The 16,181-nt window shown below is 42.6% G+C and overlaps 1 protein-coding gene and 1 pseudogene across 1 annotated transcript; both read left to right on the top strand.

The window, feature by feature from the left end:
- The first annotated feature begins 11,747 nt into the window (after positions 1-11,747).
- On the top strand, positions 11,748-12,578 carry LOC137943709 (uncharacterized; annotated as a pseudogene).
- On the top strand, positions 12,575-12,961 carry LOC137943708 (alpha-galactosidase 1-like). The gene has a single exon (XM_068789148.1). The coding sequence runs from the start codon at positions 12,575-12,577 to the stop codon at positions 12,959-12,961; it is 387 nt and encodes a 128-aa protein (XP_068645249.1).
- Positions 12,962-16,181: the final 3,220 nt, after the last annotated feature.

Here is a 16,181-nt window from a genome sequence, read left to right as displayed (position 1 = left end):
GTCTGTGCCATATGCTCTGGTTCATCTCATCCCACACAAATGTGTCCATCTAGTTCATCCTACCCGGAGCTCATTGAGGACTTGAATGCAGTTCAGAATCTTGCTTACGACTATAAACTTAGCACATTGTGGGCAATCCCCACGTTTCTATCCCTTTGTACATTACAGTTTTATTTTTGGTTTATTCATTCTTATTTGGGATAACCTTTGGTGTACTCTGGTCTTGATTGATTGGAGGTCCCCCGACGATGCCGGCCCCATCATGGGCACTGGGTACTCTCTTGCCGGTTGAGAGCATAAATGGTTCTGGTAGTCAATGACCAGACTTTTGGTCCCTAGTTTGAGAGGTCTGTACTCAAGCAACCGTTCTAGGATTGACCAATTCGATCTTGAAGTATTGAATGAAAACCTTATGGTGAGTAACTTAAGGACTTGTGTTCAGTGCGTGATTCATGCTGCCTTCAGTGGGCAGTCACACGGAGATTTCTTCAAAGTTTGATGTGGGATAGCGGTTTCATCTACGGATGATTACCTACGGGTACGGCTGATATGAGTAAACCTTCTTCGAGGGAGACTATGTATCATTCCTGGGGGTCTTTATTGACTCTTCGGTATTATTGTTGATGACCAAACACATATGGTCCCACCTATGGATTTAGGAGCCCTGCGGGAGCTTAACCCTTACTCTGTTGGAGTATAACTAGCTAGGTTGTGAGTCAAATGGAGTAGTAGCTGCTAGACGAGAAGACTGGCACCAGAACAGACGTTAAGGCCAGCAATAAATCGTATAGTAAATCAGATATTTTAGTGATTGTTAGTTGGTTTATTTGATGATGTGTCATGCTTTAGGTTTGGGGGTGTTTGCTAATATCTTTTTTCCTTGCACTGTTTTGGTTTAGCTTTACTTCTTGTGTGCCAATGGAGCATGTGGTTTCCATGAATTTTATTATTCTTTAGATGTTATTTCTTTTTGTAGTCATTCTGGTGTTTTAACTTTTCCCCATTGAGGACAATGTCAGGTTTAGGTTTGGAGGGGGGGGGGGGGGGGGGGGGGGGGGGTGGTTGGAAGACTCTTTTATGTCTTAGTAATAATTTTCTTTTGATTTCTGTTTGTGGTTTTCAAATTACTCCTCTTAGTATGTGGTTAACGTTAGTAGAGTTAAAATAAGTTGCTCAAATGTGATTCAATTTTTTTCATAAAACTGTGTAGAATATGCCTATTAGAAATCTGATATCATTTATTGTGATCCATGCGAATTCAGTGGGATAACTTACTATTGCATTAGACTTGGAACTTAGTTACAAAAGAGAACATGTAAATCTAGTGTTGATCTATGTTAGTCTGAATAGTCTTGTATGCCTGTTTGAACTCATTCCTTTTTATACCTCAGTGAAATTCCTTGTTGTAATGTATGAATGCAAATGGAAATGCTCTTGCTTGCAAAAGACAAATAACTTCAGAAACAGCTTGGGCAAACCCAGGGACATTAAATGAAGTAAATGAAGTAAATCCAATGGAAAAAGTTACCGCCTTACTAATCCCATAGCTAGGGACCTTCTCGCCATTGGCCACTGAGACGGTGGCTGTTGGATGAGTGTGTATCTGGAGCTGGAGATGTTGTGCGGCTGTCAAACTCAGAAAATTGTGTGTACTCCCCGAGTCGACTAGTCCCACCAGTTATCGGTCGATGACATGAGCTCGGACTTGCATTGTAGTAGGCGATTTCTGCCCAGTAATAGCATGCAAGGATATCTCTGGTGGTTCCTCCTCGATAATATCCTCTGGTTCCTCTGGATCCTCTGAATCCTCCATCTCGAGCCAAAATAATCGTTTACATTGGTGTCCGACCCGATACTGCTCATCGCAGTTATAACAGAGATTTTTGGACCGCCTTTCTGCCATCTCCGCACTCGACAATTTTTTTATAAAGCTCGGTAGGGAATTACCAGGGCGAGGATCGGCTACCCGAGTCGTAGTCGGAGTGTGTCTGGATGGTGCTGCTGTAGATGCTCCCTGAGATGAATTATAGCGGCGCCCTTGCCATGTGGAGGAAGTGTTCCTCTCACTCGACCAACCCGGCTTACGTTGCTGCAACTGTTGTCGTTGTTCCATTGCTCGGGCCATATTCATGGCATGAGCTAGATCCGTGGGCATAAGGAGTTCTACCTCTAGCCGTAAATACTCATTGAGACTTGCTATGAATAAGGAGACCTGTTGGTCAACCAATACCCTCTCTCCAACACGAGCCAACTTTTCCTGGAAGAGTTTTTGATAGTGTTCCACCGAACCCGTTTGTCTCAATAGGACTAACTCTCCCAAGGGGTTGCTGTTGGCGGGAGGCCCAAATCTAACTGTGCATAGATTTTTAAATTCTCCCCAAGTCATTCCCGGTCTCTCTTTCTCTACTTGAGTCACCCATAACATGGTTTCATCTGTCATATGGAAAGAGGCTAGTTGCACCTTATCCCATTCAGTAGTCCCTTGGTTCAAAAAAAAATTTTCACATCTATGCAACCAAATTACGGGATCCACAGAACCATTGAAAGAAGGAAACTCTAACATGGTGTACCTTGGGATTGTGCCTCCATGATGAGGTGCTTGGACAACAGTGCGCCCAGGCCACTGCTCCCCTCTTCTATGATATGGTTGAGCAACCTCTCTCACCTCTGGACTCTGATGTCTCTCTGTCCTCAACTCCTGTAGCATGCTAATGATTCAGCTCATCTCTTCTTCCAAACCACAAACCTTTCCCAACACTGGTTGTGCTGTTTCAAGGCTATGTTCTATCTTTTGTATCCTAATTTGGATTTCTTCATTGCTGATATTATCCCCCATGTTACCCTACTCTGATACCAAGTTGTTACGGTCCCGGGTCATGGATCGAGTAACACGGCATGGGATTTGTGAATCCAGCACTCAGAATTTACTCACTTCACGTCAAGGGTCTATGTATGAGTATTTCTCCTTAACCAATGCTTGGCCAGGAGCAAAGATCCTCTTTTGAGGGTCCTACTGAGTTGTTGTGCTAGGTAGAAGACCCCACAGCAATGCTAACCTTGCTAGAGCAAGGTGCTCTCTTTTCTTGGTCACGGCAAAGAGGGTTTGGCCCTCTTTGTTGCTGCTCTAGCTAAAAATGCAATTCTTCTTTCTTAAATAACTTGAAACACGAGTTTGGGATAGATTAATACCTCTTCTTTGATGCTACGATCAGCTCCCACGTTGCAACAGGAATTGCTCAAGATTTGAGGATAAAAATCCTCCCTTTGCTGCTTGGTAAGGGAGGAATTGGGCCTCTCTTGCTGCTGCTGCCGAGAAGGAGGATAGACCTCCTCTTTGGGCTCAGAAAAGGGGCAAGAACCTCCTTTTCTTAGTAGGGATGATGGTGGATGAATTTGGGTGAAGATGGATGGCAATGGAGGGTGAATGATAGGTTGGATTTTTGGAGTAAACCCTAAACTCGGGATCAAGAGGTGATCCCAACCTATTTAGACTAGGTTATTCTAAAATCTCAAAGCTTACCTATTTCATTCATACCTATCCCTTAAATAGGGAGTTTTAGGGTTAGGGTTACAATAATTCCCCATAATTCCCTTACATAAAAAGTAATTAGAAATAACTTCTACTTAAAACAATATAAGAAATAAATCCTACTTAAAACAATATTAGAAATAAATCCTACTCAAAGAAATATAAGAATTAAATCCTATTGAGTGAGTTGTTGTTGTCTTCTTCGTTGTGTGACTCGGTGTGCTATTGAGTCCACAACATCTGCCTCCCCATGGAGAAAGAGCTTGTCCTCAAGCTTAAAAGCTGGGTAGACTTGTTTGAAGATGTCCACACGTTCCAATGTTGCAGCGTCGGGATCAGTGTCCGTCCACTGAACGAGAATCTCCCAATGATCATTGGTCAGCCGTGCATGTAATACCGCAACTGGGTTAAGAATAACCTCGCCATGATCAACTGGTGGTAGGAATGGAGTGGATGTAGGCTGTACTTCGGAATGCGGCTTCAAAAGAGAGACATGAAACACATCATGAATTTTGGTTGTGTCCGGTAATTTGAGTTGATAGGCGACTGCGGTAATTTGAGTTGATAGGCGACTGGTCCCACGCGTCGAAGAATGGGAAACGGCCCAAAAAATTTGGGTGAGAGCTTATGACGTGAAGGTCCCGGTAGAGACTGCTGACGGTAGGGCTGGAGCCGTAGCCACACATACTTTTCAACCTCAAAAGAGACCTCACGGTGGCCTCTGTCGTATACATCCTTCATCCGAGCTTGGGCACGTCGTAGCCGTTCTGTGATATTCTGTAGCAGTAGATCCCTATCTATGAGTGCGTGATCAATCGTGTCCACGTGGGTGGACCCTGGGTTATACGAGAGGAGGCGAGGTGGATCCCGGCCATATATAACCTGAAAAGGAGTGGATTGCAATGCAGAGTGGAACGAAGTGTTGTAACAATATTCGGCCCACGGAAGCCATTGAACCCATTGCCGCGGACGATCCCCCACCAAGCACCGTAGATACATCTCGATGGTGCGGTTCACCACCTCAGTCTGCCCGTCTGTCTGTGGATGATAGGCGGAGGAGAACTTCAATTTAGTCCCACTCAAGCGAAACAGTTCCCGCCAAAAGGTGCTCATGAAAACTGCATCTCTGTCACTCACAATGGATTCTGGAATGCCATGTAAGCGGACTATCTGCTCCAGGAAAGTCTGAGCAACCCGTGTTACTGTATACGGATGAGCCATCGGTATAAAATGCCCGTACTTGGAGAATCGATCAACCACTACGAAAAGTACAGATTTGTCGGCTGACAGGGGTAGGCCTTCCACAAAATCCATTGAAATGTCGGCCCAAACCTGCGTTGGAAGGGCCAGAGGCTGGAGAAGACCGGCTGGACTCAAGTGCTCGGCTTTGTTGCGCTGGCATACCTGACAGTCACCAACATAAGTCGCAATAGAGGCTTTCATGGCTTGCCAATAAAAATCAGCTCGAATTCTGTGCAAGGTCTTCTGGATCCCCTCGTGTGTACTGTCGTGGTAGGCCGAGAGAATAGCTGGAATCAACTCGGACTTAGGTGGAAGGAAAATTCGATGCTTATAATAAATAAGTGAATCCTAGATGGACCACTTCACATTCATTGTCCCTTCTGAGATCTGCTGATGCAGTTCCTGTAGTGCAGGGTTAGTAGCATGTGCTGCTCGCACCAAGTCCATAATGAGAAATCTCGGCTGGCTAATAGAATAGACCGACTGCTGATCTTCAAAACACCGTGACAAGGCATCTGCCGCCTTATTTAATCTCCCCGCACGGTACTCCACCGAGAAGTCAAACCCCAACAACTTACTGATCCAGTGTTGTTGTGGCGACGTCGTCAAACGCTGTTCTAGTAAGAATTTAAGGCTGTAGTGATCCGTGCGTATGAGAAAAGCCCAGCCCCAGAGATAAGGCCTCCAATGTTGGACCGCTTTGGCCAACCCAATCAATTCGCGCTCATAGGCTGCCAGTTTGTGATGGCGGACTGCCAACTGTCTGCTAAAATAAGCAATAGGATGGCCCAGCTGCTGTAAAACGGCCCCCATGCCCACACCCGAAGCGTCACACTCTACCATGAACAATTCGTCAAAGTTGGGAAGTTGTAATATTGGCGCGTATACGAGGGCAGCTTTGAGTGCCACAAACGACGTGGTGGCCCCCTCATTCCAAATAAAGGAATTTTTCTTGAGTAAACTCGTCAATGGTACTGCCACTGGCCCATAGTTCTGAATAAATTTACGGTAGTAGCCCGCAAGACCCAGAAAACCCCGTAATGCAGAACACGACTGTGGTTGCGGCCACTCGTGAATAGCTCGGATCTTCTCGGGATCCACCGTAACCCCCTCATGTGAGATAATGTGTCCCAGATATCCCACGTGTGAAGCCGCAAAAGAACACTTGGAGTGTTTCAAATAGAGCTGATGTGCTCTTAACAAGTCGAAAACAATCCTCAAGTGTGCCAAGTGCTCCTCAACCGACTTGCTATATATCAAAATATCATCGAAAAATACAAGAACAAATTTTTGAAGATAGGGGCTAAATACCTCGTTCATCAAAACTTGAAAAGTGGAGGGTGCATTGGATAACCCAAACGGCATGACGATAAACTCAAAGTGGCCATGGTGCGTGCGGAACGCCGTCTTCTCGATATCAGAGGGGTGCATCCAGACCTGATGGTATCCCGAACGGAGGTCGAGTTTAGTGAATAACCACAACCCATGTAACTCATCCACTACCGGAATCGGGAACTTGTCTTTTACTGTCTGCACGCTCAACTCCCGATAATCCACGCAGAACCTCCATGTCCCATCATGTTTCTTCACAAGTAAGACGGGTGAAGAGAACGGGAGTGGCTAGGATGAATAAGACCTTGTTTCAACATCTCATGGCACTGACGCTCTATCTCGTCCTTCTGAAGGTGTGGGTAATGGTATGGTCGCACGACCACTACCTCAGGACCTTGTTTCAGACAGATCCTGTGGTCACAGTGCCTCATGGGAGGCAACCCCGAAGGCTCCTGGAAGAGGTCATAGAACTCCTCAACCAGACCATCACTAGTACTGTCAGGCTGATCCTGTGTCAGCAAAGTGTGTATACGGTGGGCCCTGTCCACCTGACAGCCCTGTAAGAGCACCCGACTTTCGGCCAAATCAAAGCTCATGGTTAAAGCCGAAAAGTCCCACAGAATGGGCCCCAATGTTTGTAACCATTTAATGCCTAAAACCATATCAAATCCCGCTAGGGGAATAACAAAAAATTCCTCGTTAAATGAAGTAAATCCAATGGAAAAAGTTACCACCTTACTAATCCCATAGCTAGGGACCTTCTCGCCATTGGCCACTGAGACGGTGGCTGTCGGATGAGTGTGTATCTGGAGTTGGAGATGTTGTGCGGCTGTCAAACTCAAAAAATTGTGTGTACTTCCCGAGTCGACTAGTCCCACCGGTTCTCGGTCGATGACATGAGCTCGGACTTGCATTGTAGTAGGCGATTTCTGCCCAGTAATAGCATGCAAAGATATCTCTGGTGGTTCCTCCTCGATAATATCCTCTGGTTCCTCTGGATCCTCTGAATCCTCCATCTCGAGCCAAAATAATCATTTACATTGGTGTCCGACCCGATACTGCTCATCGCAGTTATAACAGAGATTTTTGGACCGCCTTTCTGCCATCTCCGCACTCGACAATTTTTTTATAAAGCTCGGTAGGGAATTACCAGGGCGGGGATCGGCTACCCGAGTCGTAGTCGGAGTGTGTCTGGATGGTGCTGCTGTAGATGCTCCCTGAGATGAATTATAGCGGCGCCCTTGCCACGTGGAGGAAGTGTTCCTCTCACTCGACCAACCCGGCTTACGTTGCTGCAACTGTTGTCGTTGTTCCATTACTCGGGCCATATTCATGGCATGAGCTAGATCCGTGGGCATAAGGAGTTCTACCTCTAGCCGTAAATACTCATTGAGACCTGTTGTGAATAAGGAGACCTGTTGGTCAACCAATACCCTCTCTCCAGCACGAGCCAACTTTTCCTGGAAGAGTTTTTGATAGTGTTCCACCGAACCCGTTTGTCTCAATAGGACTAACTCTCCCAAGGGGTTGCTGTTGGCGGGAGGCCCAAATCTAACTGTGCATAGATTTTTAAATTCTCCCCAAGTCATTCCCGGTCTCTCTTTCTCTACTTGAGTCACCCATAACATGGCTTCATCTATCATATGGAAAGAGGCTAGTTGCACCTTATCCCATTCAGTAGTCCCTTGGTTCAAAAAAAAAATTTCACATCTATGCAACCAAATTACGGGATCCACAGAACCATTGAAAGAGGGAAACTCTAACTTGGTGTACCTTGGGATTGTGCCTCCATGCTGAGGTGCTTGGATAGCAGTGCGCCCAGGCCACTGCTCCCCTCTTCTGTGATATGATTGAGCAACCTCTCTCACCTCTGGACTCTGATGTCTCTCTGTCCTCAACTCCTGTAGCATGCTAATGATTCGGCTCATCTCTTCTTCCAAACCACAAACCTTTCCCAACACTGGTTGTGCTGTTTCAAGGCTATGTTCTATCTTTTGTATACTGATTTGGATTTCTTCATTGCTGATATTATCCCCCATGTTACCCTGCTCTGATACCAAGTTGTTACGGTCCCGGGTCATGGATCGAGTAACACGGCGTGGGATTTGTGAATCCAGCACTCAGAATTTACTCACTTCACGTCAAGGGTCTGTGTATGAGTATTTCTGCTTAACCAATGCTTGGCCAGGAGGAAAGATCCTCTTTTGAGGGTCCTACCGAGTTGTTGTGCTAGGTAGAAGACCCCACAGCAATGCTGACCTTGCTAGAGGAAGGTGCTCTCTTTTCTTGGTCACGGCAAAGAAGGTTTGGCCCTCTTTGTTGCTGCTCTAGCTAAGAATACAATCCTTCTTTCTTAAATAACATGAAACACGAGTTTGGGATAGATTAATACATCTTCTTTGATGCTATGATCAGCTCCCACGTTGCACCAGGAATTGGTCAAGATTTGAGGATAAAAATCCTCACTTTGCTGCTTGGTAAGGGAGGAATTGGGCCTCTCTTACTGCTGCTGCCGAGAAGGAGGATAGACCTCCTCTTTGGGCTTGGAAAAGGGGCAGGAAGCTCCTTTTCTTAGTAGGGATGATGGTGGATGAATTTGGGTGAAGATGGATGGCAATGGAGGGTGAATGATAGGTTGGATTTTTGGAGTAAACCCTAAACTCGGGATCAAGAGGTGATCCCAACCTATTTAGACTAGGTTATTCTAAAATCTCAAAGCTTACCTATTTCATTCATACCTATCCCTTAAATAGGGAGTTTTAGGGTTAGGGTTACAATAATTCCCCATAATGCCCTTACATAAAAAGTAATTAGAAATAACTCCTACTTAAAACAATATAAGAAATAAATCCTACTTAAAACAATATTAGAAATAAATCCTACTCAAAGAAATATAAGAATTAAATCCTATTGAGTGAGTTGTTGTTGTCTTCTTCGTTGTGTGACTCGGTGTACTATTGAGTCCACAACACATGCACCGGAATAGTCGGTTACTTAAAAATAAGTGCATGTGCAGTGAAGACGAATACAAAATGGTGGTAATACCAAAAGTATTCAATGAAAGATCAATTACGTTGGTAATAGAAAAAATGCGCTGGTAATAGCGTAAAATGGGTTTAAATCTGGAAGCAATGTGCTTCCTTAACTTTGATGATGAATGGTAAAGTGAAAGAAGTTGCAGGTCAAGATTGAAATTGGTATACTTCTTTTGTGATTGTCAGACAACAGGCTTACTCTACTATTTTCTCTTAATTGTGATGTGACCAAGATTTTATTGTTATTTGTTGCCTCTTTGTTCTGTTGAAGTAATTGCTTCTGGGTCACATTGGTTTAGGTGGAGTAACAATGAGTGTATTTGGATTGATAATGTGCTATATTTTACACAGGTTTTCAAACTGAGCAGGGTTTCAAATGATTTTCAGATATTTTACGATACTAAGTGTTGGTCATATGCTAATGAGGAGTAAATTTTCTTCACTTTTCTTTTTGTATTATTGATTTAGATGAATTTTGTGGGTAAATTCCATGCAAACCCTCACGAGAGATAACTCATCCACTACTGCAAAGTAGGGGTTTAACGGCTTGTTGCATGCGCTAAATGCATTTGTGCTCCCTACGAAAGTGGTATTTTGTTTTCGTAGGCTTAATTTTGGTTCGATTGTTGTTTTTTAGGGACTAACAAAGATTTAGGTTTGGGGGTGTAATAGATGCCATATTCTGACATGAGAACTAGGTTAATTATAATAGAATAACCCTTATAATTGTGTTATAGGTGGTTATTTATCGATTTTCAAATGAAACGTGCATTTATTGAATTTGGCATTAATCACTGTCTATATTGCATATTTTTCTCTCCTGAATTATATTTCATTGCTTTTAGGGTTTATTTCTTCCTGAAATACTTTTTATGGATTCAATTATGGAATTTTAGGAGAATTTTGGTGGAGAATGAGATATTTACCAAAATACCCTTAGTGAAAGGGAGGTGATTTTTTAGGGAAAATCATATTAAAACAAGGTGACGGTCGATGAAACAGAGCCATGTCGACCAAAACAGAGGACCGTCAACCAAAACAGGGGAAGACCAGAGAGGATTTTGCCACCATCATTCGCCGCGCCATTGTCGTCCACCGCCGTCCGACAACCGAGAATAGACCCGAGGAGAGCTCGAGAGAGTCTCCGTCGCGACGAGTTCGACAGTGCCAGTTTCTGCTCGCCAGGCCGAGAGGTGACCCAAGAGGGCTCCTCCGGTGCCGATTTTGCATTCCGACCATCTCCCGGCGTCAATTACCCATTTCCGACCATCTCCGATGCCATTCCGACTCCGACTGAGACTCGATGAGAGCCGGTTAGAGGACTTCAGCTTCGTTCCATTCTTCGTCGGTCGTCACCTCCGTCCGTGGGCTTCTATCCTTCTTCGCCGACGTCGTCTCTACCTCCGGCCACTCGCTCTTGCTACCCGAAACCATCAATTTCGGGAAATTGCAGCACCCGTGAGAATGAGTCTGCTGTCCGAGCGAGAGGAAGGAGAAGGGGAGTAATCCGTCATTTTGGAATTTAATTTTTCTATAGTTTGAACTTAGGTTTTGAATGTTTATTAAATGTGATTTGATAATTAATGTTTATTGAATATTTGTTTTCCGGATATTTGTTTAAATTAGCTAGTTAGGGTAGGATTATAATTTAGGTTGGATTTTGGTATTTTAATCCGATTTCTGTCTTTTACTCTATGCGCCCGAGAGGGGCTAGACGCAAGGATTGAGAAATCGGATCCGTGGTTACATGGCGCTCGAGAGAGGCACAAATCACAGTAAAATCCAGAGTCGATAATTTTAGCATCATCACAATAGGAAATTGATTCTCTGCATTTTATTGTAATCCGACATTAACTCTAGGCGCCCGAGAGGGGCTAGACGCAAGGATTGAGAATCCGGATTCATGGTTACGTGGCGCTCGAGAGAGGCACGTATCATGCTAAAATCCAGAGTTGATGTTTCCTGTTGTGCAAGTAGTTAACCAGATGATTGCTTGATAATTTAGGATATAATTAGTGTTTAGTTCAGATTAATTCATCATATTTGGTGAGGCTAGTTGACTGAAGAATACACAAAATTCAGTCCTCCCTATAGATATGACCCTCGGTTCCTGCTAGATTACATGAATGATTCGTACGCTTGCGAGGTATAAAAGCCGATGTAATTAAATTTCACATCAGTAGGCATACAATGTTTGATGGATAATGCTATTCTTTTGACAAAAAAAGTCAAGGTCTCTGGAAGTATATTCTTTGGCATTATGTTGTGGCCCACATTGACCCCTCATCCTGGGTTAAGTACCTATGTCTTACGCTCCTAACAGGCCAGTCTTTTGGGTAGTATTGGCTAGGTGCTTGACATTTGGTATCAGAGCTTTGGCTAGGTCGCGAGTTCGATTCCTAGCGGACGCAGGAATTCCACAGGTCATGGATGCGGTCTCCATACGGTACCCATCGCTATCTGTTAAGCCATAGTGGTCGTCAGCTCACAAAGGGGGGTGTGGTGTTATGGCCCACATTGACCCATGGTCCTGGGTTAAGTACCTAAGTCTTACGCTCCTAACAGGCCGGTCTTTTGGGTAGTATTGGCTAGGTGCTTGACATTACTACCAAGGATTGGGAAAGCCATTCTTGTTTCTCTTGTACGGGCTTAATACTAATAGCAACAAATTTTCCAAACCTGCAGAGCTTGAGGAAATGGAGAAGTTTGAAATAGACCGTAGTACATTGCATCCTATCTTGACTGAATGTCGTATATTTAAGTCAGGAATGGAGCTTGAACTCATACAGTATGGTAATGATATAAGTTTGGAGGCTCATATTGAGGTTATGCGCAAAACAAAAATGGGCATGAAAGAGTATCAGTTGGAGAGCATGTTTCTCCATCCTGTGTACATGTATGGAGGTTGTAGAGATTGTTCATACACATGCATATGTGCTACTGGTGAAAGTAGCTCTATTCTTCATTATGGGCATGCTACTGCTCCAAATGATAGGATTTTACACGATGGTGACATGGCACTTCTAGATATGGGAGCTGAATACCATTTTTATGGTTTTGACATAACTTGTTCTTTTCCTGTGAATGGTAAATTTATGAGTGATCAACATCTTATCTATAATGCAGTCATTAAGGCCCATAATGACGTTGTCTCTATAATGAGACCTAGAGTAAGCTGGATGGACATGTACAAGCTAGCAGAGAAAGTTATTCTCTGGTCATTGGTGGCTGGTGGCTTAATTAATGGTGATGTTGATGATATGATGGCTGAGAGATTGGGTGTTGTTTTCATGCTTCATGGTCTTGGGCACTTCCTTGGTATTGCTACTCATGATCCGGGGGGCTATGCTAAGGATTTGGAGAGGCCAAAAGAACCGGGGTTGAGTGCTTTGCGGACTGCTAGAAAACTTGAAGAGGCATGGTCTCCAGTGCTGATATGAAGGAAGTGTATGGTGAGCTTGCACGGCCTGGTGGTTGGAATGATCCAGAAATGCTTGAGGTAGGAAATAGAGGTATGACCAATGATGAATACATCACACACTTCAGTTTATGGGCTATCTCTAAGGCACCTCTCCTAATCGGATGTGATGTGCGGAATGCCACCAAGGAAACCTTGAAAATTATTGGGAATAAGGAAGTGGTAGCAGTGAACCAAGATTATCTTGGTGTTCAAGCTAAGAAGGTTCGCATGGAGGGAGATCTTGCGATATGGGCTGGACCACTCTCCAACTATAGGACAGTTGTGCTCTTAGTCAATGGTCGCCCTAGGTATTTTGAAAATTACTACCAATTGGGGATGAGGAGCTCTAGCAGAGAAACATAAAACTGCGAGTGGGAGATCCAAATGTAAAACTAAAAAAAACAAAAAAAAAAAACATGCTTCTCTAGGTGGATGTTTTAGTTTTCTAGTCCAGAGGGCTGCCACAGATACTGCGGTTGACGCTTGAGAAGGGATGGAGACATCGGCATGGGCACGCAGACCTAACTTCGACCTTGAAGACAAGTTCATTCTTCCAGGGGGTGTAATGTTATGAACACAATAACATTAATATTTTATTGTTTTTCTTTAATTTACTTTATTTTATTTCAATTTAGGCCACATGGGAATTTTTGGAATATTTTATTTATAGGGGTATTATATTTTATATTAAACCCTAATAGGGTGAACCCTATTTAAGGGGTAAGAATAATGAGAAAAAGGGGGATTGAAGTATTAAGAATTAGGTTAAATCTAGCGTAAATAGGCTTGAGATCACCTTCGTGATCTCGAGGTTAGGGTTTTCCTAAAAAACCCACGTATTCTCTCATCCTCCATTGATCTTCGTCTTCCCCATGTCTTCCTACTATCCCTACAGTAATGCATGGAAGACCAGTAACCCGTGGCAGATCCTAGATCCTCCCAAAAAATCCTTGTGTCATCTCCGAGACCGTAACACATTATCATATCGAAGTACTTTTATTTTCTGATAAAATTGAGTGAGTATCATAGCATAAAAGGATTTAAATATGGATGTATTTCAGAAAGTTCTTTAAAGAGAAATAACCATCAGTGTTTTCATTTTCTGGAATCAGTCATACTCATAATCGACAAGGGTTTTCTTTTTTGTTGATGTGGTAGACTGGTCCTCCTTTGTATCACTTACTAAGGCTAAATTTACCTTCATTCAATCCGGTTTGCCATGGACTCTATCACATGTCTCTATAGTGTGGCCATATTTTTCACAATCAGTGCATTCCCTATAATAGCACGTATCTATGGTGTGGTCATATCTTCTACACTAAGTGCATTCCTTGCCATCTATTCTGACAGAACCATTCCTTCCATCTCTTCCTTGTCCTCCTCTATAATTTCTTCCATGGCCTAGGCCACAGTCGGATGATATTTTGTTATGCCCAGAGTACATAGCAGATGATACTTCAGTAATAGAAGAAGAAGCATCTGGAATACAGAGTAATGTGGCACCTACATCATCAAAAGTTGGAATAGCAAAGCGCTAAGAAGTTGAATTTTATCAACTTCGAGAAATGGCTTAATGTTTGCAAGGCAAATGGCAATGACTAAGGCTTCTTTCTGCTTGTCTTTGATAGAGACATCCGTGGAGGTAGGCTGAGTTATTTTCCATTATTGAAGAAGGCCTCTAAAACGAGCCAAATATTCAAGGATATTTTCTCCTTGTTTAGTGTTGAACAACTTTGGAGAATATCATATAGCCTATGTAAGTTGTCAGAGCTAGAGTTCAAATTAGCACATGTCTCCAAAATTTTTTTAGCGATACCAAGATGAATAACATTGTTGGAGACATGTTCTTCCATGCTATAGATGAGCCAACTAATAACCAAAGTATCATTTTTAACCACTTATTATAAGAAATATTTTCTTCATCAATAGGTGGTACAAGTTCGGTGAAGTGACCAAGTAGGTCCTTTGTTGTAAGAAACCTACGAACCAATATGGACTAGCTCATGAAATTTGATACCCCTCTCAAGGGTATAATAGTAATTCTGAGTATATCACTCTTGTTCTCCATGTTTTCTTCAGCCATAATAGGCAATTCAATGTAAAAAAATTCTCCAAAAAATAATAATAAAAAAATAAAGTAGAGTTCTTCAACAAACTTGGTGAATGGAGAGGCTTAGCATAGAAGCTAAGTAATCATATTTCTGAAATCCAATGAATAAATAACAACTCATAATAGGCTCAATACCAATCTTCTTTACCATTAAATCTTGCTCCCACAAAATTATAACTTTTTATGCATAAAATCTCAACATAAACTAGTTTTCAATCAAAAACATTCCAAACCGACAAAACTGCCTTGGTAACTTCTTCTAATCCGAGATGCATCAATCTCAATAATCTCATAAGATGAAGACAACCATAAAATCATCTCTAAACCATCTTCTAAATCCAAAAACCAATAGCATGAATTAATAATAAGAACAATAACAAAACTTATCTCATGATCTTCAATCTTGCTTCACAAAGAGCCTTTTATGAGTAGCTTTGATCGTAACTTCTTAGAGCATTCCTTTTGATGTGGGAAACCTAAATTTGATGCTTTGATACCATGTTGAATTTAGGACCCCTTTACTGCTTGAGCAAGGTGAGAAAGGGAGAAAGAAAAAGAAAGAGAGAGAGAGAGAGCTTTTGGGTAGAGAGGAGAGAAAAGAGGCAAAAAAAAGAAAAGAAAAAGAGTTTAGGCTAGAAAGGAAGTCTTCACAAGAGAGAAGTGGAGAACTACTTCACTTTCTCATTATTAATTCAAGTACAAGCACCTCTATTTATAGTAAAGGAAAGTAGTAGAGTCCAAGTACAATTAAACTATCATTCTCCTAATTACATCCAAACTATAACTCTTAAAGATAAGTCTATCATAATAAAATAACTCAACATAATTAGAAGACTAACATAACTCACACTAAAACTCTTCCATGAGGACGTGATCATCTGATAAAAATGGCAGCTCATGGTTATCATTATGGGTCCCTTTTGATCTTCCAAGTCATGTGAAAAAGATACAAGCTCGTGGTTATCTTTGTGAGTCTCACTTGATCTTCAAATCTTCCAACTCATTCCCGCTAGTGCTTCACATCTTCATCCTCATTCCAGCTCGTGCTTCACATCTTCCAAATCATGCCAGCTCATGTGATGACTCATCATGTCATCTCATGTTCTCATGGTGGATCCCACATTGTAACAACAAACAATAAATTTAACAAAAACGTAGGAACAAATAAAACATCATAAAGCCAAAGTGTAGGAGTAGCAAAGGACGAGCCCATCCCAAGGACCTTGGTTTGAGATCCATCTGCTATGGTAAAAAAATTTATCTGGTAATAATGGAGACAAAGAATGTAAAAGACTTTTATTACCTGAAGAAGAGGAAGAGGCAAAAATCATACCTGAGACCGTAATAGCCGCAACAATAGTGGAGGAGCAACTGGATGTAGGTACCATCAAGGTTTTCAGCCTCTGCAATAGCTCAAAGTCATCATTTGAGATTTTCTTCTTTCCTTTCTATGACTCGGATTTTTGTTCATTC

Source organism: Aristolochia californica, unplaced genomic scaffold (assembly GCF_029961685.1).
Source record: "Aristolochia californica isolate CCGP_79_NKW_82.1479 unplaced genomic scaffold, dmAriCali1.0.hap1 SCAF_11, whole genome shotgun sequence".
NCBI classification, from domain to species: domain Eukaryota; kingdom Viridiplantae; phylum Streptophyta; class Magnoliopsida; order Piperales; family Aristolochiaceae; genus Aristolochia; species Aristolochia californica.
This window is presented reverse-complemented; position numbering and strand designations above follow the sequence as displayed.

Bases quoted from the DNA above. Each gene is read 5' to 3' on its own strand.
- LOC137943708 (XM_068789148.1), top strand. From the start codon at position 12,575: ATGAAGGAAGTGTATGGTGAGCTTGCACGGCCTGGTGGTTGGAATGAT.